At 39.9% G+C, this 24,388-nt stretch overlaps 3 protein-coding genes and 1 long non-coding RNA gene across 5 annotated transcripts in view; 1 reads left to right on the plus strand and 3 right to left on the minus strand.

Moving 5' to 3' along the window:
- fam168a (family with sequence similarity 168 member A) overlaps positions 1–12,305 on the minus strand; it is a 30,818-nt gene extending 18,513 nt beyond the window's left edge. The window contains exon 1 of one of the 2 annotated variants that reach the window (XM_071496403.1): positions 12,124–12,305. The gene's annotated coding sequence lies outside the window, so the exon portion shown is untranslated. The remainder of the gene's footprint in view (positions 1–12,123) is intronic. The other variant, XM_071496402.1, reaches the window with a different exon arrangement.
- A 1,480-nt stretch (positions 12,306–13,785) lies between these two features.
- kbtbd3 (kelch repeat and BTB (POZ) domain containing 3) lies at positions 13,786–20,133 on the plus strand. Its single transcript, XM_071497086.1, has 10 exons — positions 13,786–14,069; positions 14,432–14,717; positions 14,822–14,987; positions 15,292–15,474; positions 16,132–16,305; positions 16,374–16,664; positions 17,077–17,319; positions 17,408–17,698; positions 17,838–17,987; positions 18,676–20,133. The coding sequence occupies exons 1-10, from the start codon at positions 14,000–14,002 to the stop codon at positions 18,796–18,798; spliced, it is 1,977 nt and encodes a 658-aa protein (XP_071353187.1). The 5' UTR covers positions 13,786–13,999; the 3' UTR covers positions 18,799–20,133.
- Positions 20,134–20,547: 414 nt separating this feature from the next.
- Positions 20,548–20,929, minus strand: LOC139632251 (sarcolipin). The gene has a single exon (XM_071497087.1). The coding sequence runs from the start codon at positions 20,790–20,792 to the stop codon at positions 20,697–20,699; it is 96 nt and encodes a 31-aa protein (XP_071353188.1). The 5' UTR covers positions 20,793–20,929; the 3' UTR covers positions 20,548–20,696.
- A 672-nt stretch (positions 20,930–21,601) lies between these two features.
- LOC139632252 (uncharacterized) lies at positions 21,602–22,793 on the minus strand. Its single transcript, XR_011693529.1, has 3 exons — positions 22,656–22,793; positions 22,217–22,333; positions 21,602–21,736 (listed from the first exon to the last, which is right to left on the minus strand). It is a non-coding gene; the product is annotated as an uncharacterized lncRNA (long non-coding RNA).
- Positions 22,794–24,388: the final 1,595 nt, after the last annotated feature.

Here is a 24,388-nt window from a genome sequence, read left to right on the forward strand (position 1 = left end):
GGAGAGAATAGAACTGAACAGCTTTTTTTTAAATCCTCCAGGAGAAAAGCATTTCACTTGGGTCATATGAGAAGGAAACGGAAAGAAAACCTGCAAGACAATAAACTGTTGAGTGTAAAGTGGTGCGTCAGTAGTAATTTTTCTCTTACAGACCAATTAATATTCAAAATCCCTACCTAGACAATGAGTCATACATTAAATATATTGCATTAGGAGGATCTTTTCATATTGGTCGATTTTATTCTATTGCATATTATTTTAGCATCAGCTGAAATGATTGAGAGAAAATTAAACAGTAATGGTTAATTGCGTCTGAATTTTTAAAGCAAAAATGCTTTCCACTTCTCAAATGTGAAAATGTTTTCTTTGTCTTCTATGATAATTACAAGAATCTTAGGGTTTTGGGCCATTTTTCTGACAAAACAAGCTAAAATTATGCAGCATTTGGTTTTGGGAAGATGTTCAGGATTGTTCATAGGAAATGCACTAAAATGCCGACTGAAGCGGAAAACATCTGCTGTCAGGAAATAGCAATGCTACCGTTGCTAGTAAAATGTTATTCTGCTGTCACCAAACGACTGTATACTAAACCAGCAGTGTCAGTTATTTGCAAACAAAGCAAATTTGACAACAGCATCTTCACGACATGGAGAAAACTAAAGGCTAAAATTAAGAAAACTGTTCCTGGCCTCTGCTCTAACTGGGTTGGTTTGAGCGTGTGCCAAACTAGTCGGTGGGCGGGTATCATGCGAATGCGTTACACGGTTACACAGATAAGTAACGGAAGAAAAGGCCATAATACAATGAGGTGTTCCAGGGAAATCAGGAGCAGTGTTTTCTGTGTAAGAGAATAACTCCCTTTACCATGGACTTTGGGCTTTGTTGTTGTTTTGTTTTGGTTTGTTAATTTAGAATGTACATGCACAAAAAGCTATAACACACTGAAGGAAAAGAAAAAACCCAAAAAGCATAATATGGGCACTTTAAGTATTTCTAACACTCAATATTCATCACTAAGCAACAAAGTAAAAAATTTGAGACTATATTAAGTACTATTGTTAAAAGTGTAACACTCAACAACTCAGCTAATCTCTTTCATCAGGACTATGCATGTGGTAGATCAACAGCTGCCTGGCAGCAAGCAACCAACTGTCATCTGATTCAAATTTTTTTTTCTGAAATCTGATTGGTTGTCAGATGTTTCTGACATCACCTTGTTCCAACTAAAACCTGCCCACTTCAAACCAGTGAGAAGAGCACAGACAAAAAAATAAAAACACAAATCACCAAAACTGTTATAATTTTGTCAGAAAATCTTGTGTCTATGTACGATTCCATTACTCACAGCACAAAGCTGATTAAAAAAAAAAAAAAAAGTTTCCTCGGCTTTAACAGCAGAAATCCTACCTATAGCATGATATCTAACAAAAAACAGGCCTAAATGACAGACTAATAGTGCGTTCTCTCACAAACAGAGCTGACATTTATAATTATAATAACACCAGGACCACATCCATCCTACAACAATATTGAAAGCCAGTGTGATGGAATGATCACCCCCCCCCCCCCCGGCCTTCCACACAATCAGTTCTGCCCCATAGCAATAAGCTTCAAACAGCTCTGGGCTATTTTAGATCTAGGGCAGCACTATACACTTTGGGACAGCATCTCCCCTTTTCTCTGAGCTGACTTCCTCCTCCTCCTCTATTCTCCTTTCCTAAATCATCTCATCAGTCACACACCTCATGGGTCTGCATCCCTGGATTATGTGACAATATTGTGCTGGGCCACTGAAAATGGAAATGTTTTTCTATACACCGAGCCCCCATACTGTGAAAGAAATACCCTTCAACATTATCCGTTTATGGAGATTTCTACCTGTGCTGTCATCCTTGGTTACAAACACACATTTACAGGCACTACATTATGGTAAGTTAAAGTTTCCTTAGGCTTTGCCACTGAGGTCAGAATGATGAAAGTCACTATTAAACATTTTGGACAGCAAAACTCTACCTTTTTGTAGGTCCTAATGAGAATATAAGACAGTATAAGAAGTAATCTGGCAATCTAAGATAAACTATTATTTCAGCCTTAGCACCTAGTACTTAGCCTGCAATATTTCTATATTTTGGTTGATACAACTTTGAATTAAACATATCATTTGATGGTGGTTGAAATGCAAAATTACCCACAATCCAAAATTACCCACAGTATAGTGTATAAAGTTAATAGCATTACCTTCACTTAGGTTAAAAGGAATAGAAACTGCAGTGAAAAGTTGTCCTAAACAAAAACAGGCTTTTTAAAGGTGTTAATTAGAGGCTTCTGTCTAAGTTTCTTAAAGGGGAGCATCAAGTAATGCGACTTTTAATGAGTTCTCACTGCAACTGGGGAATTGCAACACTGATAGTAGGACTGAACAATACTGGAAACAAGCCTGGAAGTCTACAGCCATGCTGGTTTCAAGTGAGATTCTGACAGTCATTACACACCAGACAAGGAAATAGTTGCAAAGATAAAAAATGGAGAGAAAAGCTTGCCTAGTGATATCTATAAATACCATGCTAACATTTACTCAGAAGAGCCATCATGCAGGGACTCTGGTGGAACACTAGTTAAAGTCCATCACTGCCAGCCAATTTTTAAGGGCCCTTGAAAACATGGGGTTAATATTCTACAACAGTCTGTGTGGAAAGTTAAATTCTATTCTTGTACTTAATTAGCTGAAATAATCTTTTCACTAGATCCATCCACTACAAATGTCAGTTCTTCGGCCATACATCAATTTAATTAGACACCCTGCCTGAGTAATTAACATGAAATGTGCAGGTTTATTGGTATGTCGATATTGACGTCATTCACTATTCGGATATCAGATGGACAGGGCCGATCCACTTACTGATCCAGATTCCAGTCCGCAGCTTGTGCTGGACCATGAACCTGCCACAGCGTAACAGTAGACACGTCACCGATTCAGATTCCATTCCACATCTTACCATGAACCTGTAGCAACTCCAATGTATAAATGAGTGGGCAAATAACATTAGGTGTTGGTTTGACTAAAATGTCGATTGAAGGCCTGCAAACCCAGAAAAGCAAGACAGCTACTTTTAATGTGTGTAAAGCCAGCATGCCAGGGGGTGGAAATACAGTTGCGTTGTACAATACAACCAATTTAAACAAGCACCTGCAGAGGTTTCACGTGAAAGAGTACCAGGACATCATGCTAGCCGAGGGACAAGACGACACCACCAGGCAGCAGACTCTCACTGATCCTTTCCAGAAATGCAATAAACTTCTGGCTGACAACCCAAAGGCTAAAGGGATTACAGAGAAGTTGCTCAACTTCATTACACTTGATGACCAACCACTATCTGTTGTGGAAAATGTCGGATTTCGCAGCCTGTAGTAGCACTTAGAGCCCAGGTGTAATCTGCCATCCAGAAAATACATTTCAGAGACGGCTATACCCGAACTATACAACCGAGTGTCGTCACAGTTAGCAGCACAGTTAGAAGATGTTAAACCCACGAGCTTCACAACTTATATTTGGACCTCGGATGTGAGCCCAATGTTTCTCATAAGTCTCACTGTACACTTGGTGAACTCAGAGACATATGCACAACAGAATGCTGTGCTTCAGATGAAAAAGTGCAGAGGTTCACACACCAGCAGTTCAATTGCAGCCTCCATTACAGATATGCTTAATGACTGGAAGATCCCACTGGCTAGGTTTAAATTTCAAATATTAAATTTGAATAAAAAAGTTACAGCTGTTGCTGCTACCTGAAGTCTAACAAATAAATTCCTCTGGAATGCCTTTAAATTCAATGCATTTGTGTATATTTTTTTGCTCTTCTAATAAGAAGTGCCGTGTGGTTTATTTTAGCCTGATGACGTAACCTTAAACACAATACCAACAAAAATAATAATATCATAGTAAAAAGAGCTTTTGTATCAGAATCTGTATCGGCTGTTGTGTATTGTAATTGGATCAGAACTGAATAAATGTGGACTGGCCGCATCTCTAGGTTTAACTGCAGTGTACGGACATGGCTGTGTAACAGTGTTAATGTGCCACCTAACAATATTGATTGGTTGATTGGCTTGACTTTTAACAATTAATTTGCTATGGATATTTGTAAACGGTCACTTTGTATAACTTATTTCTGGTACTTCTGTTATATTTCCACTGCCTTTGCCAAGTCATAAATAAGTAAATTACTTTCCTTTGCACATGCACCCGTGAACAATCTATGTTGGTCTCCTAAATGGTTACTATACATTTGTGCATTTGTTTTTGGGTGTGTGGTTGGGTCCTCTTTGTTTCGCACTAGCCCCAGTCGGCTGCGCAAAGCATAGAAAGTACAAGTTGAGGTTGATTTGTTTTGTTGTAAATATTCATGAACCAAGAAAGAAAATTCTGCAGTTGCATATATAACACTGTAGTGCATATCTGGTTGCATATCCATATACAAATGCCAACAATATGAAGAGGACTTGTTCTCTCCGAGTTTAGTGCAGCTGCAAGTGAATTAACCCATGATGACCACCTCCATGACAGTTGACTTATTAAAAGCAACACAACTACTAAAGATAAATCTGACTCTGTCATGTTCACACATGGTACAAGTGTATCCTCAACACTGTGTAATGACTAATAACAATGTAATAAGGCACTTGTGAGTCCCTAGCCTATTGCAGTAATGTTCAGTATGTCTGACTAGCTTACAGGTGCTCCAAATTACTCACTGCCATTGATAACTTACAAATTACAAATTTATGAAAGGAAATAATGAGCCATAGGACAAGGCCAAAACTGGTTAAGAGTTGGATTTTGAATTTTAATAGCCATTTACAAATTTTTAGAATTGCTTTGGAAATGATTATTATTAGTTACACATGTCATTAGTGTAGGACATAATATTGGTGAAAATTTGGGATAACAATTTAACGCCTAATTAAGCTTTTGCTTTAAAAAGAAATGTACTGAAAATGAGCTTCTGTAATTAGACAGTTCTAAAAGTGTAACGGGGGGAAAAATGCACATGTACAGACATATGCATGCATGAACACACATGCTCTCGCAATCTGTCTCTATCACACAAACACACACAGACACACACACACACACAATAAGAGAGCAGACAGCTTTATGACCTAGGTCTGGGCAGTTAAACCCATGATAAACAATCATTACCACTAGGCAATATTAACAGCAGACAGGCATTATTGTCCATAGTGGAGATGGGACGTGGCAAATACTGGAGAAAATATTTTCCTGTCTTTGTGCAAACCACCATAAATAATGAGAAAGGGGCTTTTAAGCATTACTGATGACTCTTCTGTTGCCTTAGTAGGTGTAATATAACACAAATTGTAACCAAATTTTGGGAAAATCTGAAAAACAAAAATGTGAATCAATAGATGTTTCCATTATGTGATTATTAGGACTTGGTTTAACAAGATAAATATCCGGTGGCATTAAACCGCTGCATTAGAAAACTGCAAAACAAGATGACATAATTTAAGGAGTGCAGTGAAAAGACAAAAAAGAACAAAAGGTTTCATTGTTTCATGTATTAATTTGAGAGCATTGATATCACCTCAGTAGGGTTGTGTCAGTGGATGGTGATCTCGGTGAGTGACAATCACAGCAATCACTGATAGCTTATGTCTTTGCAAATGCCAAGACAGTATATGGCTTGTTTTGTCATTTAATGTATTAACTTATTGTCATTATTTCTAATTAATATTAAAAACACACACACTTCCACCAGTTGATTGTCACTGAAGTGCTGCTTGTTTTGTGTAGGTGCTGCACTGTGAGTAAACACAGTGGAGGAGATAGATAGACAGAACACTTAGTTCGGTTTCTTAGCTGATGCTTTTCAAGGTTGTAAGAGAGAGAGAGAAATCATATCAAAATAATCTGGCGGGCCAGATATTATTGCTGGCAGCATGAGAAAAAAACCATTGATCATACCATTGATGATGGTATCACTAAAGAAACAAGAGCTTGCAGCACAGACACTTGTGTCCATGTGTACAATCACTCGATTGGGAAAGTGGTCCCAGGCTTTTGGGCCCCACTGCAGACAGTCGCAGACCTCCAAACATTACTGACAACTAAATGCATTACAACTTTGCCTTCAGGGATCAGTTCAACCTTTTAGCGTGGTCCTTTATTCCCTGTGACAGCTTTTGTCTCTCTGTGTATACATGCACACAGACATGCCTGCACACGTACACATAAACACTTGTATCAAAGATCAATCAACAAGCAAGATGTATCCAGACAACACCAATCGGGAATCTGTTTGGGCACATGTTAAAGAGTCAATCTTTCAGAGTGACGCTACAAAATGCTTGTAGGTAACCGGGGTAATACAGAGCAAACAAGAGCGCAATGCTACTTGAGAATCATTCCATTAGTTCATTTACTAAAAATTTAATTTAAAATCACTAAATTAATTAAATGTGATTTTACAGTCAATGTGTTCACATGCTCTTAAGTAACCAGGTTACTCAGAGAACTCAGGTTACATGGGAAATCTAGACATCTATATGCACTGTAATAACCTGGTTACTGTAAACCCATGTATACATGCAGCATATCAGTAACCGGATTTTTCCAGATTTGACAAATGCTCAGTGATGGTAATTTTTTCTCACGTACATGCGCACTAATTACTGAACTGATTAAAAACTCGGTTACTCAGCTGGCAAAGAAATCAGCCTTTTCCAAAAGAAATCTACCTGGGGAAATCAGGGTTTTTTGTGATGGCATACCTCAATTACTGAAACTATGTTTCTCCTTCACAAAACACTTATGTCAGTTTGCTGGAGAAAGCTGATTGTAACATGGTAACATGGTTACTTAAGTGCATGTAAACACAAAGATATTTCAACATTTGGCATAACAAAAAACAGAAGTAAATTTGAAATTGTGACCTTACTGTGCACATCTCACTGACCTAATTTTTAACAAGAGTCAATTCTAGACAAACTAAATAATAAATACAACATAGCAACTTAATCTCCTCCCTACAGAGTACTACTTTACAAGTATTATCAGTTGCAGTCCACATATGTATCATCATCAGATGAACATTTGTATGTTTTCATTAAAGGTGCAATCCATGACTTTCATCATGTTCCCACTACATCAACAACAAAGGAATATCTAGTGTTGTGTTTGTGAAGTCCTCTTGCTATTGGTATGCAGTGGAAAGGTCACAACCAGGTCATGTGAATGTGAGTATATTATTAATTGATCTGATGAAAATTTAACACAATTAGCACTGTGAACAGGTCAGGTGCAACATGACAGTACCGACGGTACTGTAGATGATGTAGGTACTTGAGATATGATTCTTCTGGGACTGACGAGAGCAGTATAATAACCCTACATGTGCTAGTTTGACATTAAACCTGAAGAGAAGAAGGTAGACAAAGTAAGCACTAACAACAACACATAGAATGGCAGTGGCAAGTGAGTACACAGGTCTGCTGCGAGTTTTGGAAAAAAGAAAAAAGTGTATAGAGATATTTTGTATTTGACAATCTAAAGCAAATTGTGCCCGACACCATTTCAAATGAAAGGACGAAACACCTTAAATTAAAGTTATGTCCACACGACTACATTTTCATTTTAAAATGTTTTAAAAACGACAACAATCTCTGTCCAGACGGCTGTTTTGGCTCTGTATCAGAAATGATCTCCGTCCATACTATCACACCTGAAAACGCATACAGACATAACCATTCACATACCCTGGGTATGTGCGAGCTGGTGTAAACAGGAAGCAGATAGTCTACTCTGCAGTTGATTAGTTATACAAAATACTATGAATGAGGAACAGCAAAGACAGATGTGGCATTAAAATGCAGAATGTAACTGCACAACAGCTGCTAGCAAAGACAAGGTGAGTAAAACTTTGAATTTTGTTATTCATGTTGCTTTCACCACTGGTAGTCCATGCTTATAAGACCAAATCTACATCATTACTTCCAAAGGTCTACATTTTTGCCTGTCCAGACTACAACGTAACCGCAGACTACAACGCAACCCTGGAGTTTTCACGCTAAAACGTGTCCAGCAGCACTTCCAAAATTATGGGGCTCAAAAACTCCAGAGTAGTGTGGACAGCAGATGAAAACGTAGCAAAAGTTATGCGTTTTAAAACAAAAATGTAGCATTTTAAGATCCTTAATGTGTAAATATATTAAGTAGATAAATGTAAGAACAGTCTTGAAGTGTCAAACTCACAAATCATTTTGCACAGTAAAGTTCAAATGTTCAATTCAATGGCGTGCCGTCAGGGCAAGCAAGACAAACAGTGCTTGCCCAGTTGAATCTAAAGCTAGACATTGATTAGAACGATACCGATATCTCTCCTTACATCTGAGCTCACAACAGCCTTTTCTCCCATAAAGGATCTGATGCCTGTTTGCATTCATCATGAAATTTACTGCCCTCTCGTGGCGGGAGCAGAGTATTGTCCCTGGAGGGGTGCTTGACTAGCGGATGTTGAACCTATAGTTTCTGTCATTTTTGTGAACGTTGCCGTGTCCCACTGACTGGAGCTTATCAAGCAGAGAGGACACCGGCATTTTCTTAGAGGTTTGCGCACTGAGGATAATCTATGGATCTTTAACAGGTGACTAGCGGATAACGATCTCTAAGCTAGCTATGACTCAACTTCTGCAATTCTGAGATCATTAATGTTACTGAACGCGTTATATGCATGCGCAGACGTTTGTGGAAACTAAACTTGCGCATTAGGCAGTAGCAACTAAAAGAGCAAATTACAGTGTGATTTTGTGCACAAGCAGCGCAAGTCCTTTCAGGAATAATTCAGTATGTAGGATGTGTGTGTAGTGGGTGTATATAGTGTGTATAGTGATGCTCGCAACCAAAGCAGAGTTAGCTAGTTAGTTAGAATTTAGCAGTGTAGTATATGCGCACAACTAGTCCATGCTGCAAGGATTGCTGTAGTGATGCTTTTAAAGCAACCTCAGGATTTTGACAGTAGCATGAGCACAAGGGCTAGTATGGCTGTAGGGCATACAATGATTTTCAGGGCCGTGTCCGCTGTGAAATTCCAACACTGGTACCATGACTATCTATTTGTGATGTTATTCACAATTTCTTGCAGATTCCTTTAAGACTAGCCATAAAAGCAAGTTAATTTGACAATTAATCAATTAGTTGATCAACAGAAAATGGACTTCAAACTATTCTGATAATCTATTCATCATTAACAACATGCAAAAAAAATGCAAATGCAAAACACTCACTGACTTCATCTTCGATAGAAGGATTTGCTGCTTATATGTTTGATTATTGTAAATTAAATATCTTTGGGTTTTAGACAAAAATGCACAATGTGCATGGTTCACCTTGGGCTCGAAGTTTTTTTTAACCATTCTGACATTTTATAGTTAAAACTAAAAATTGATTTAATAATAAAATTATATGGATAACTAGAGAATGGAAACAGCCTTCATTTTAGCAACGGTCTACAATAATAAACAGTTACCGCAGTATTGACCTTCAAATGTAGCAACCTCTTTGTTAATCACTGACTTTCCAGCTAGTCCAACTGCACAGATGTTTGCATCTGCTCGCCTCCACAAGAAACATGTTGGTCATCAAGTTGAGGTACTAACTGATGGACAACGTACAAGAGGGGAGGGGGAATCTGGAAGTTGTTGTCTGCACGCGTTTCGTTTACTGATCTGTGATGAGCAACTCATTAAGTGGTTCGAACCACAGGGGAATGAAGTGCTGGAAAGACAACAATCTGTTATAGAACCACTGAGTCTCGTAACATTAAGTGACTCCAGCTTTCAATAGCATGACAGCTTTATGGTCGCATTGTGCAGCCCACCATTCATACACATGAGTCTGTGCTCAACGCATGCCAAAACCCAAATGCCCACCCCCTTTCCTGTAGCATGGCAGACAAGGGTCACCTTAGACTGAGGATTAAACTAGCAAACACTTTGACAGATGTTTAGTTCAGTTCAGCATCACTTGATTTTTTTTTTTTTTTTTTAAATAACTAGTTCTTCTCTGCAAAATTATACATTCACTTGACATGCAACATAAATACTCTAATTTATGAGGGGATTTTTCTAGGTTGACCATTGTCCTTGCAATTAATATGCCTTCATCTGGGGGCAATTCTGCAAGATGCTTCTTGATTTCACAAAAGTCTGACAAAGACTGTGCACAGTCATTATATTTAAGACTGGGTGTTATTTCATTGGATAGAATCAATATGACTTTTGTTTTTCAGCCCTGTGAAGTGAGGGGTTCCTATTAGATGTAATAATGAACAAAATTAACTTATTTTGCATAACTTAAATTCAAAAATGAAAACACATCACATCAGTGAATGTGCACCCTATATGGAGCAGTGTGCTTCTTCCAGTCTCTGCGAAATATTTCAACTGTATACAGTTTACTTACACTATGTTGCTCTGCTGAGGGCCAAGAACAGTACTATCTCAAATCCCTTTAGACTGATAAGGCTTCTTGAATTAAATGGGATTTGTAGTCAATGACTAAAGCAGGTAATCCCCAACCCGAAAAAAAGAGATGATTGCAAAGAGGATTCATTTCATTGATAAGACTAGTTAAAGGAGAAAAGAAGAAAATATGCCTTTAGCATAGTGCGTAATCCTGTCTCTTTGGCACTATGTGAGGCTGCATTTAGCCCCCATATTATGACAGCTAAAAGCACGATACCACGTCAGACTGCTGCATCTCCTCTAATGCTGAAATAAGTTGACAGAAAATTACTCAAGATAAATTTTGATGACCAATTTGCTAACTAAACTCTGTTTTATTTCAATATTAATTGAATGTCTATTGTAACAGCTGTTGAGCAAAACACTTGAAAATATCGTGGGTTCGGGTCTGAGAACTTCAGGGGGGCATATTCACTATTTTCTAACATGCTACAGAGTGAAAGATTACTAGATCAATCATAGAATAATATACAGATTAATCAATGGTGAACTATTATTCACATGAGTTGCAGACCCAGTCTCCAAATCAATCACCCCAAGGTGAATCTCTGTGCATTTCCAATGTTTCCAATGGCAGTGGCTCGGTTCCTCATGTAACTGAAACTTAACCTTTAGAGAAACTATATGTCTGTTGTGAACCTAGGAATAAGTGATGGGCCTGTAGTTAACCACCCAAACACAATTTGCAAATATTTACATGTGCAGAATAGACGTTATCCCTCATGTTGGGCAAACCGTATTCATGGCATGAATCGAACACGAAGAAACTCGGTTAAAAACAAAATAGTTTCACTCCAAGTCAGTTGTTTTGTTCACAACAGCGGCTGTAGCCTGGAGGACTCAGTATAGTATGAAAGCATTTGTATTTACCATCACATCAGTGGTTAATATTTAGTTATGTCCACCAGAGTATGGCATGCACTGGCGGTGTACTGCATTCCACAGAAAGCCAGCAACGCCAAAACAGCCATGGTTGGACAAAAATGGTCACACTCAAACAAGCTTAAGACACCATTTTGAAAATCCACCGATTTCTGGATAACAACTCCGAGATGCCATCTTGCCAATTATAACCAGATTAGCTACCGCTAGTATGGCTGTTCAACAATTCCGAGGCAACCCGTGTAGGAATCCGTGTGGGTCACATAATACTAACGTTAGCTTAGCTCGCCTGCTAGCCTGAAAAGACAACCGCTAACCCGCCGTAGCATCCCCGCATCCCTCTACACACGATGCTCAAATTGCTAATTAGCGAGCTAGCTGGGGCAAGATTAGCAAATGAGACAAAAACACTCACAGGAGGTCAGAGGAGACTGCACCAACACAAAAGCAGCTATTTCTTAACGCCTGACCACAAACCACTAACGTTAAAAGCCTCATCGGCAGGGCAACTAGTATCAGTTTGATTCCGCTATTTAAGCTAGCCCCTTTAGCTTAGCCGGCTAGTTCCCCTCTGTAGCCACCACCACGGAGGACAATTGAAGGGATACGGAGGAGAAAAAAAGACGGAAAAAACGAACAACTAACAAGTCGACATATGGACATTCTTGTCCCCCATTGCAAAGAGCGAAGGAGACTCACCAATGACACTTGGTCGAACAAAAAAAAGGATTCCCCGTGTGTGTACGTGCTCTTTCCCGTGTGTCTGCTCTGCTCAGGTCGGTGCGGACTGGCTCTGCTACAGCAGCGTTTTGTCGGGCCAGTGGCGATGGGAAGACAGCTTTCACCCGGAGAGACGGCCACCGTGTGGGGGATGGGGATGCACTGCCGGGAGGGAGGGAGAGGGAGAGGGAGGGAGGGATGCAGGGATGCAAGGAGAGAGGAGGGGGCCCGACCAACCGAAACCGTGCAGTGTCGAGGCTTTAATGATAATAATAATAATAATAATAATAAAATAATAATAATAATAGTAATAATAATAATAATAATACTCAATGTCGAGTTGTAATCAGTTTAAAAACTGTAAATGAGTGAAGCAATGGCCTTTGTTTTTGTTTTCACTGATATTGCAGGACCTCCTCTCATTCACTCAAAAAGGACGCTCTGCTGGTCAGTGAGACTCCACTATCGTCTCTTATAGGTTAGTCTCCTATGGAAATAAAGGAAGATAGTCAAAATTATACGTTGTTAGTTCTTTGTTCTTTTTGTGTGTTTTTTTTTTTTTTTGCACTTGATCCAGACTCTTTGGTTTTTGTGTTGATGAGAGAGGAGTATTAGTGTGACGTTATGTCAGTATGCTGTTGCATGCACATTATTATCATCGTTATTACTTGGAGTAACACACGCTGTAGTAGTATTGGTGCATGTCTACAAAGGCCTGCTGTTATTCCTCTTCTTTTGTAATCAACATTTCCAGGCAGGAGAGTGTTATTTGGTCAGCAGCAGCACCGTGGTGGTGAAACGGTACTGCAGCATAAGTGGAAGCTGACTTTCACAGATTCAGTCAGTGTTTTTGCCTAATGCGTAAGCGCAGCCACAACCGCAAATCTTGCTTCACAGCAGGGCAGCGCCATCCAGCGGCGAGGAGATACATTGCACCACATTGCCTCAATTTTCTAAAATGTGCACTGCCCAGAAGAACCTCATGCCTGTAATATTCAAACTAGGAAAAAAAGATTTATTTGCACACACACACACACACACACACACACACACATCCAGGTGACATTACATCTATAATTGGATGTGTGTGTGTGTGTGTGTGTTTTTGTGTGTGTGTGTGTGCATATATACACAAACACAAAGTGAACATTACTCATGAAGGAGGATTGACTGACGGACTGTTGTATTAGTCTGCATTAACTTTAGTTACATGCTCTTAAACTGCCAGCAGAGTGTATATGATGAATCTAGTTTATTTTATTTCATTTTATTTTCAATGTAATGAAATGTAATTGTTATATTTTATATGTATTAGCCTGTCTCTTATTTTTTCAATTAATTATCAAGTGCTGTGTCACGATTGCTGCATTTGGGGTCAAAATAAATAAATAACACAATGGCGATCTGCAGAAGAAATGCAAACATAAACAGTTTCAGCCAGCAAACCCAGAGGCTTTAGTCGTAAACAATTTATTAACTATCAGCCTGTTGCAGCCTAAAGTATTTGTGAACCCTCATTAGTACATACTTGCCACCGAAAACAGTTGTGCATGTGTCACTACTAGCTACTAGACCGTTCACATGATTGGCCACAGCCACCGAGTTTTGAGGCTTAAGCCGACCAGTAAGAGAAAACTACAGTTCCCAGTTGTCGTTGCGCCTACCTCTACCGCAAACAAAGAACTGCATACACGCATATCACTCGAGGGGGTTTATAAACGAGAAAAATATCGCATTATTATTAACAAAACAGCGTTCGTTTAGCAAAGATGATGTTAGCGACAAGTGTCACCGCAAAAAACGAAAAGCTGTCAGAATCCTCGCGTTATTTCAGGCTTCCGGAAGTTGGGATGGCATGAGAAAGAGAGCTGTCCGAGGTGCTGACACTGTAGTAGTGCTTGTCCTGCCTCAGACCACATATACCGGTAAGCTGAATTTTCACCTGCATTCCTAAATTTGTATATGGTTGACTTTTAACGGCGATATGTCATCTAAGATTGTGTGCTATATCTTTTTATTTAGATACGAGTAATTGCTGAAGGTGCTAGAGACAAACCAAGCTCTTTTCTCAAACTGTTCTCACTAATATGCTTGTACTGTGGAGTGGGACTGTGTCACAGATATGCTGAAGTGAACTAGATTTTTTAAATGCATTTTATGCTACTCACCACTCTCTCACAGACACACACAAATTCACAGGAACTGGCTCAGACTCAATACATTCTTTGAAAATGCATGATCTTTAAATTCATTATTGGATTTTATTACATATTTTTTATATTATCAGAATTTGGGAAAATGGATGAAAATCAAGAGTCATCCTCTTGTACCACCAACGCCCACAACTCCAGCAACAGCCCTCCCAGTAGTGAACCTGGCAGCGCTCCACAATGCAACGGGGTCCCAGAGCACCGGACCCTGCTGCGGGTGTCTGAGTCCCACGGACTGCAGCTCCTGGGCGTGCTCAGATCCTTGAGAGAGCGAGGCTTGCTGTTTGACTTCACCATTAAGGTCCAGGAAAGCAGTTTTCCCTGTCATCGCTGTGTTCTTGCAGCATGCAGTGATTTCTTCAGGTATCTATCTATCTATCTATCTATCTATCTATCTATCTATCTATCTATCTATCTATCTATCTATCTATCTACATCAGTATCATATGTCACTGCTCTGTGTTTAGGGCTATGCTCGAGGTGGACATGCGAGAGCGTGGTGATGGTTCAGTGACTCTGGGTAACCTGTGTCCGGTGGCAGTGAGTTCTTTCCTGGACTTTGCCTACTCTGGAGAGGCACTCATCACCGATAGCAATGTCGACATGCTGTTCCAGCTTGCCTCCTTTCTGCAGGTAGAAATACAACCATTAGCACCCACTAAACATCTTTGCATTCTTTCCATTTTCCTTCTCTTAAATATGCATCATGTCTGCAAGAGAAAATGCCAATTGGTTTGTGAATTGGTTTTAGCCTCACGTAATAGGCGGGGCACTGCAGTTGCTGAGTAAATGGTTTACCCCCCCCCCCACCCTAGCCTGGCACACATCTCCCATTATGTCATCAGTTGAAATATTGATAATTTAACTGAAAATATAAATATATCTTTCATTTTAGTCGTTATTTTCATGTATATTTTCATTCTTGTTGTTTCTTCAGGTATCAGTCCTGTCTAAAGCTTGCAGCGACTTCCTGATAGGAACTATGGATCTTTGTAACTGTCTGTCCCTCTTGTCCCTTGCTGAGGGCTACGGCTCTGCCTCCCTCCTCAAAAGTGCCAATGAGTTTGTGGTTCAGAACTTCTCTGAACTCTCCAAAACCCAGGATTTCCTCGATATGCAGGTGCTGCTTAAGAACTGCTGATTATATATGCAGAGTATGCCTTCTGTAAGCCTAAGCAATGACTTTAACTAATTTTTGTTCATTCTCAGTAATTAACATTGCAGCTCGAAATCATATTCCATAGATAGTAAACTAACTTATTATCCAATTCCTGGTACAATATATGATGTATAAACGTTAAAGAAGAAAGCTAAGAAAAAAGACATAGCACCAACCTTTGTCAATATGTTTCAGATGTCCTGGCCTCTCCTAAATCACCCACATGCTGAAAAAAGGTTATGATTGACATATAAGATATGTAATATTTTATTTGATAAAAGGTTTTAAAATGAATGACTTCCTCAAGTTCAATTTTATATTTTATACCAAAGTCTGGCTTAACCTTCAGAAAAGTTGATTTTGAATAAACAGCACTATGTGCTGAACTCATCTATTGTCTAGACACAAGACCATACATTGTTCCTGTATTACATTAATAAAATCTGGCCCTGATGGTCTGGAGTGTTACCATTCTCCCAGAAGGTTTCGCTGTGTAAAATTAGGAATAATTGTGTAAAAAGTGATTTGATAAGTGACATTATTATCATCCTGCTCACATCAAAAAGTGTGATGAAATGGTTAAAATGACTCAATGAGTATTTCAATTGTTTCTTATAGGTAAATGTGTTGGAGGCATGCCTAAGGTCAGATGTTTTAAACATACCCAGTGAGGAGGCAGTGGTTAAGGCACTTCTTAGATGGACACGGCACGATCTCCCAGGAAGACAGAAGTTGTTGCCAGGATTGTTATCCCTAACCAGACTGCACCATCTACCTGCATCTGCATTAAAGGTATAAACACTCTGCGTCTTGTGATTGTCTCTTTCCATGTAATACTTACCCTTTACCTTCTCTCTCAGACTCTGCATGATTCAGACCCTCTGATCTGCAACGATGAGTCCTGTCTTGTCCTTCTGTCGGAGGCCCAGAGCAGACAGACTCAGTACAATGGCCTCCTCACTGATGCCAGATCAGCAACTGCGCAGAGTTACATCTACATCCACAAGACGGAGGAGAACGGAGAGATCCGCCACACCTTCTGCTACTGCCTGGAAACAGACCAGTGGAAAGAGCTGGAAACAGGGCATGGTGAGGGGACAACCACACTGCCAGACCCACCGGGATCATACCTGACCAGCTATGCTGAGAAGGTACAGTTTGGGTTTCTGACCCTTTAAAATTAAGCAATGTGAAGCTCAGTGCCTAATAATAAAGGTGATATACTCAAACAAATGACACATAACATTGGTTATGTGACCCAAGATTGGTTTGCAATGATTAGAACCTCTTAAGGGAGTGGCAGGTGGAACCTGTCTGTCTTGTTCAAAATGTTGAAAAAAAAAAAAAAATATCCATGGGATGTTCTTATTTTTTCACATGACTGTATTTTCCCCAAATCAGGAAATCAACACACAGTACTGAGTAAAATCAAGGGATTTAAAGTGTTTTGGAACAAAACACTGTAAAAACTGTTAAAACCACATATGAGTGATATGTTTGCATCATGCTCTCAATAAAAGTCTGAGAATTTCACCTCCTTATCCTCTTTCCACTGGATAAAAGATGTTTATAACAGGTGGCTGTCGTGGAAACTGTTGCCGGGCAGTACGTCTCCATGTGGCAGAACCGTTTCACGATGCCACCGACGAAGTTTGGTGCTTCTGTCCTGTGACCCTAACCTGCACACCTGCACCGGTCATGTTGAAGCCCCGCACTATGCATACAGCTGTGACCTGTCTGGACCGAGTGTATGTCATTGGGGGACGGACCAAAGGATCCAGAGGGGGGGCTCCCAGTCTGCTGGAGGTAACAGTGTGTCCTTTATATATGATCGAGACCAAATTGTTGTTTGAAATTTGGAGGACAAAATCTGTTCTCTTCTATCCTAATCTAGGTGGAATATTATAACCCACTGAACCAGACCTGGTACTCAGTCAGCCAGTTGCCCACTGCCATCTTCTACCCTGAGGCCAGTGCTTGTGATAGTGTTATCTATATTCTTGGATCAGAGGTGGAAATCACAGACTCATTCAACCCCTCATTGGACTGCTTCTTCTGCTATGACGCCCAACAGGACCAGTGGAGCCGTCTGGTGGCAGAGTTTGGCCAGTTCTTCCATGCGACACTGGTCAAGGCGGTGTCAATTCATAGCACACTGCATCTCTGTGACCTGTCCACTTATAAGGTGGGCCATCAGAAGGGCACTGATAAATGAATGAGTTGATCAGTCATTGCATTACAGTGTGAAAGCATTAAAAAGGATCATGTAGTTAAAGTGCCCCTTGCACAGGAACATTTAGAAGTGTCTCTTTTTTCCCGTCCAGGTCTACAGTTTTTGTCCGGAAACCTGTGTGTGGAAGGGTGAAGGGTCATTTGAGTGTGCAGGGTTCAACGCTGGAGCGGTTGGTATGAGAGACAGAATCTACATCCTGGGTGGAGATTATTCCCCTGATGAGATCACCGATGAAGTTCAGGTAGGAAAGAAAATTCAAATTTTTTTATCCACAGAAACTGGCAGATTTTCTAATGGCCAAGTAGTTCTTTGCTATTGTGATCGATATGAAAATGATTCTATTGAAAAAGAGTGAAAAAAAAGTCATACAGCATACAGCATTTGAAATTAAAACTGACACAGGATATTAATCCATTCCACCATAGCACAACAGTGTGTGATTTAAGGTTTAATGATATGAGGAAAGTATCGATGAGAATGGATGGGCGTGAGAAATTGAATAGGATATTAGTCTGGTCTGGGAGAAATGTAATGAGATCAGGAATGAGGAGACTAAGCACTGGGGACCCATTCCAGGCACTGTGTCACCCAAGCCTATTAAAAGCCTAGGACAGTACTTGGAGAAAGGTGAGATGGAAAAGGTACACCCAGAACTGAGTAAGATGTGGGATAAAAGGATGAGATGATGAATTTGTGTGAATATAGACTGGCAAAGCCAGTGATGAGGCAGAAATGAGACAAAGAGGAAAACATGGCTTAACCAAGTACGAGTAGGCTTGGTTGGTGTTTGGATGTGGTTGAGATGTGGCGCTGCTCCCAACGCTAGGTTACTGTAGTTAGGTTTATTTACAACCAAAGGTGTGTAATTAATTCTTTTCCCTTTTATTCAGTGTTTGTACAATCGTTGTGTTTTCTTATTACCTGTGTAGGTGTACTACAGTGGGAGGAGTCGATGGGAGGAAGTGGCGCCCATGCCCAGAGCGCTCACTGAGTTCCACTGCCAACTCATCAGCTTCAACAGATACAGAGACCCGTGGGGTGACACAGCATGATGCACAGCAGACACATGACCGTGCAAAACCACTCACCAAACAAGCGAGTGGATGTACACGTGTGTTACATGACGTAAGCAGTTACCCACGATGAGTCTCCCTTGCCTTTCAAACCTGTACGCATGATGGACAGCTAACACCTCAAGAAAGAATGACAATCAAGAGTTTGTCTTCATCTAACGCCACATCTCCTCATACAGATCATCATAACACAAGAGCACCTGAGCCGAATTAGTAATTTATTTTTTTATTTAAAGATTTCATCCTTAAAATTGTATGTGTGACTCACCTGCTGTCATAGGCTATTTGTTGTGTCAATCTAAATATGGTCCCTCCCATGGAGGAACCCTATTGAGCAGAAGACTATTTTAGAAATCCTATTTTACTACATGAATATTTTTTGTCTGATAAATATGTTTCAAATGGAGAATCCACTCAAAGAAGAACTCATGGTATCTGTAAATTTATCAGCTCTCTTACAGATAGAAGACAGAAAAGAAAACTTTATTATGTAACAGTTTTGGTGCTCCATTTAAAGAACCTTCACAAAGAATTCAGCCTCCTTGAATTTGTCCAAATTTGCTGATTTTACAGCCTGAATGGATTAGATTATTTTTTTCTTGCAACAGTACACAAAATATGTTATCAGCCACGAGGGTCTCTATAGGCACTTTGCCATATAAAAAAAAACAAAAACTGATGAGATGTATGTATAAGTGACTATTTGAAAGTTCTTTAACTAAATGTGCTTTATTTGATTTTATTTGATAGCAAAAATTAGAAAATACACTTTATTTTGTAATAATTTCGGAAAGTGGCCCCACTTCTGGGCTTTTCCATATTTTTTTCTGACTGTCCTCTCTCAATTCTTTTTTTTCCTAGCTGATAGAGAGCTGCTTGTGTATATTACACAATTTACAACTCAGCTAAAATAGTTTCATGGCAATACTGTGTAAATTATCTGGATGGATTTTCACTTGCCTTTGTTCTGTTTCAGACTGTCATGTATACATGCATGCCCTGTTTTCCTCACATGATATACTACATATGGCAATTCTACATCTGACCAATAGATAGATCACCTGATCTTCTTCAGTAAATGCTTGTTTAATGCAAATGTGCAGCTTTATCTGTACCTGCCTATCAAAGAGAAACACTCTGTAGCTTCAAAGCATGTAATAACTTAAAATTTCAGGAACTGAAAGCAGAAAAATATGGGCTTCACAGTGTAAATCATGAATGCATAATAGGTTTGTGTTGTGGAAAAGAAAAAGAATCCAACAAATGAAAGACTGCTTTATGGCAAGAAGGGAGCATAAACATAATGCTTCATTATTTGTGTCGATGTCTCAATACATTTTCTGCATTTTCATCATACATTCATCACTCTAGTAGAAACAGAAAAATAGACACAATGACATTCTTCAATGTATGGAAGGTCACATAACTGACACAGTGACATGGGCTACTGTATATACTACTATTTATAGTAACATTGAATTGTTTTCTAGCAGTCACTTTCAAGGTTTTCACAGTGAAAAACTAGACAGTCAAATCAGTTCAGTTATTTTTATTCACCTTCTATCTGTACTCTGATTTAACCTTTTGGCTCTTGCCAGAATTTCAAGGCCACATTCAGACAACATCTCAGAATACAATTACTGATCCAAGACTAGTTTGTCTTTGACATTCTGCCCTGGCTTTAGTGATCACATGGTTTTTGACCTCTTATGAATACTTGAGCTCTGGATCAGACCAGTGAGCGTAGTCTAAAAGAATGAAAAGATGTAAACACTGTGTCTGCACCAAGTCCTACGGTGACCATGCTGGCTTCCCTCCACACCTATATCTCCATCCCCTCTGCCTCCCATTGATCTCCTCACTTCATACACCATGGTTTAGTCCTGGTAAGCTTTCACCAGCAGCCACATCAGCAGCACAGTGATTAAGACGATCATGAAGTTAAGGAACAGCTCCTGTGTTGAGCGGTCCATGGTCGTGTCACGGGTTGAGAGGATAGGTGAGAGTGGCGAGGAGCAGTGAGACCTGCTGCCAAGAAGAGGGGGAGGGAGGAAAGAAGGAGATTTGTGGAAGGTTGTGGAAAGGGTGTGGCTCCTTTTTGGACACTAATCCACGGCCTGAGAGGGGGCAGAATAACACAATATTTTAGTTTGGGGGTGTTGATAGAAATGTGGGAATGAGCAAAGCCTACAAGTAGGTATTTGAATATATGGGTGTGTGTAAGTGTCCTGTGTCTGTATGCTGCCTCTGTTATCATAGATTAGAGGGATCAGTCACTTCTCAGTTGGGTTACTTCTGTTCACAGTTACCATCATTTAGCAGGGAGCGGGGCCAATATATCCCCTTACACACACACACACACACACCAATAATAATGATAATACACTGATGTAAATACAATCAGGATAGAAATTACTGTTGGAACAAGTAGCTGATTTACTTAAGCATCCTATTTTTGCACCTTACCTGATTTGACATACAGTACATTGAGCAAGCCCTTTTACACACACTGTTTTTTTTTTTCATTTGTTAGTTGTCAGTTGCAGAATTTTGTATTGGATTCGTAGCCTTCCTCATTATCAAAGCAATGACACCATTATTCTGACAACCTAAACCAGATCCTGTCAGTGAGCTGTTACCTTTCCTCGTTTGGCTGTGATCTCAGGATGAACTGGAGGAGGAGAAAGCAAAAGTATTGTTCTGCTCCTTTCTTTCTCTTGATCTCTGATACAGCAGCCTTGTCTTCTCACTGGAAACTTCTCTGTTGTGGCACCTCTGCTCTGAAGCATCCAGTAGCAGCTGATCTCTCTGTTGTCCAGCTTTCTCTGGTCGCCAGGGGCAGGGCCCACTCCTAAAGTAGCCATCCTCAGTGGACCGCCCATGGTTCACATAGACACAGACTGATGTCACACGCCAACTAAATGACCAATAGAGTGTGTTATTTTCCACAATCTCGTCCACTGGAGTGTTTCCCATCCAAAACCATACAGAGTCTTTCTCTCTCTCTCTCTCACAGACAAACACACACACACAAACACACACGCACACACAAAAAAGAGGAGGGACTCAGGGTTATTTATAAAACATTATTGCAGATACTAGATGGACTACAATTACAAACACAATATTTACATCATCTGATGGTTATAGGGAACTGTAACGGTATCAATCAGTATCTGTGGAGCAAAAATGCACAAAGAAAAATAACAGAGCCACCTCTCCAAAAAAAAAAAAAAAAAGTTGGCATGTAGGATTTAAACCTGCTGATGCCTCAATTTATCATGCTGTCTGCCCTGTCAGGTCATGCCTTATATGCAAGCAGAGGGACTTGTAGGGTCCTAAGTAAAGTATGATGACATATACAAAACAGTACTTTATGCCACTGCACTACACTTACTTTGAATGTTTTCCTGGCTGTTGGGTGGCATCTGCCTGGATAAATAGGTCACAGAGGAGTTAGAGAGTCAACTGATGGTTGAACAGACACAGGCAGCCAGGCTGGAGTGCAGACAGGCTGATGGGCAAAGGGACAAATATATTGTACAGTACAAGCACCATCAGGGAAGTGTAGTTTTTATATAGCTCTAATGTTGGAAATCATCTAAGTATGTTTCCTGGTCAAAGATTGTATTCAGCTTGTATCAATCCATCTCCATCTGCAGACATATGTTCAATAAAGTTCAACATTTTGCAAAATATCCATGTCGGCTTTCTTGCTAGGAATGAGATACCACTCTCTTGTCTGTATGCTAAACATAAGCAGCCACCAGACATTTAGCTTAGCCTTGCATAAAGACTGGAAACACCTAGCCTGGCCCTGAGCAAAATTCACCTACCAGCACCTTCCTTTTTATGATATGTGCAAAAACCAAAGTGTATTAATGAAGAGCTGTAGTTTAGCAAGGTATGTGCTGAACTATTGCTATCCAAGCAGGGTGTTGTGATGGGTGGAGTCTTGCTGCTACCACCATTTGCCAGAAAATCTCTGAACTCCCAGAAGTCACTTCTCTCAGTCAAGAAATTGTCCTTCGCATAGCACACCTGTAAAACCATAACTTTTTACACTTTTTTGCATAAATTAACAACACAAAAACATTTTAATTAGTTAGCTTTCGAGATGCTGGTAGGCAGTTCTTTTGTCAATTACCTTTCCCGTCAGACAGAGCCTGGCTAGCTGTTTCCACTCTTTATGCAAGGCTAAGCTAACCAGCTGCTTGCTGTAGCTTCATATTTAGCAGACATTAAAGTCAAAGGCTGCTGATTTTCTCTTCTAACTCTCAGCAAAAAAAGCAAATAATAATATTTCATGAGAAACACTACTCATTTTCATATGTAATAATACTAATGCGGTGAATTTGGAGGGTTGTGTACACCCATCGTATCTTTACCTTTGTTTTTCTCTATGTTCTGCTGGTGCTAAGAAAAGGGTTCTGACAGTGACCCTCTCAGCTCATCTCTCACTTGACAGCTGCTTAGAGCAGTGTTATCTCTGAACCAGTGTTAAACCCCCTTGACACACACCTTCTCTCATAAAGACAGAAGGGTCACTGCAGGACTGTGTATGAGCACAATTCCCTTGAACCTTTCCATCACTGGATTCCAAGGTCATTCCCAGAGGATTTAACAGTTCAAAAAGGCTGCCATTTTATCACCCTGCTGCTCTGCCAGTGTCGGACCAAAAGCTATTTCATCCAGGGATTCCCATTGTCACAGAGATCCAGTGCTGGGGTGATTGAATAAAGTAGGGCGAGGTGTGCAGGCATCTCTGTCCGGGGTGGACCAAGGCCCACTCAGACAGCTGTGTGTGTGTGTGTGTGTGTGTGTGTGTGTATTCAGGATAGAAAAGTTTTGGCAAGGTTACCCGCTAAATCAGTGGAGAGACAGAGGGGTGTCAACAAGGCCTCAGAGACACCATTCCTCACATTCTGTGTGTGTGTGTGTGTGTGTGTGTGTTTGCATGTGCATATGCATGTGCATGTGTGTACGCATATATGTGTGCATTGTTTATTACCCAGTACGAGCAGTTGGTGAGAAAAAAACAAAAAATGATCATCAATAATATTTCTCTACAAAACTTTGCAACCATCTGTTGACAGCATACAATGGCTTCATCTTATGTTTTTGATGCACATTGTACTATAAAAACATAGAAATAATCCAATTAATTAGTCAATGCTGAATAAAAGTTATTTAAATGGGCAGTGACACTTATGTCTGTACATTAGGCTTGAGTCAGGAGGTAGCTTAGCTTACGGTAGAGACAAGAAAGACAAGAAGTATTATAATAATATTGTTTGTTTAACCTGTACAAAAACCATAATGTAAAAAGTGACAAGTTGAGGTTTTTTTCCCAACTCTTCATGCTAAGCCAACTGACTATTACAGTGTAACTTCACAACCCAAATTTCAAAGGTACACAGGTTCTTCCCTCTGAAAGGCAATCAGAATAGTGCAACCCTGTTTCCAAAAAAGTTTGGACACTGTAAAATTTAAATAAAAACAGAATGCAATGATGTGCAAATCATGTAAACCCATATTTAATTGAAACTGGAACAACATATCATATGTT

The sequence above is a fragment of the Trachinotus anak genome, unplaced genomic scaffold (genome assembly GCF_046630095.1).
Source record: "Trachinotus anak isolate AG129_WGS33_773 ecotype Australia unplaced genomic scaffold, CSIRO_AGI_Tana_v1 ptg000014l, whole genome shotgun sequence".
Lineage (NCBI taxonomy): Eukaryota > Metazoa > Chordata > Actinopteri > Carangiformes > Carangidae > Trachinotus > Trachinotus anak.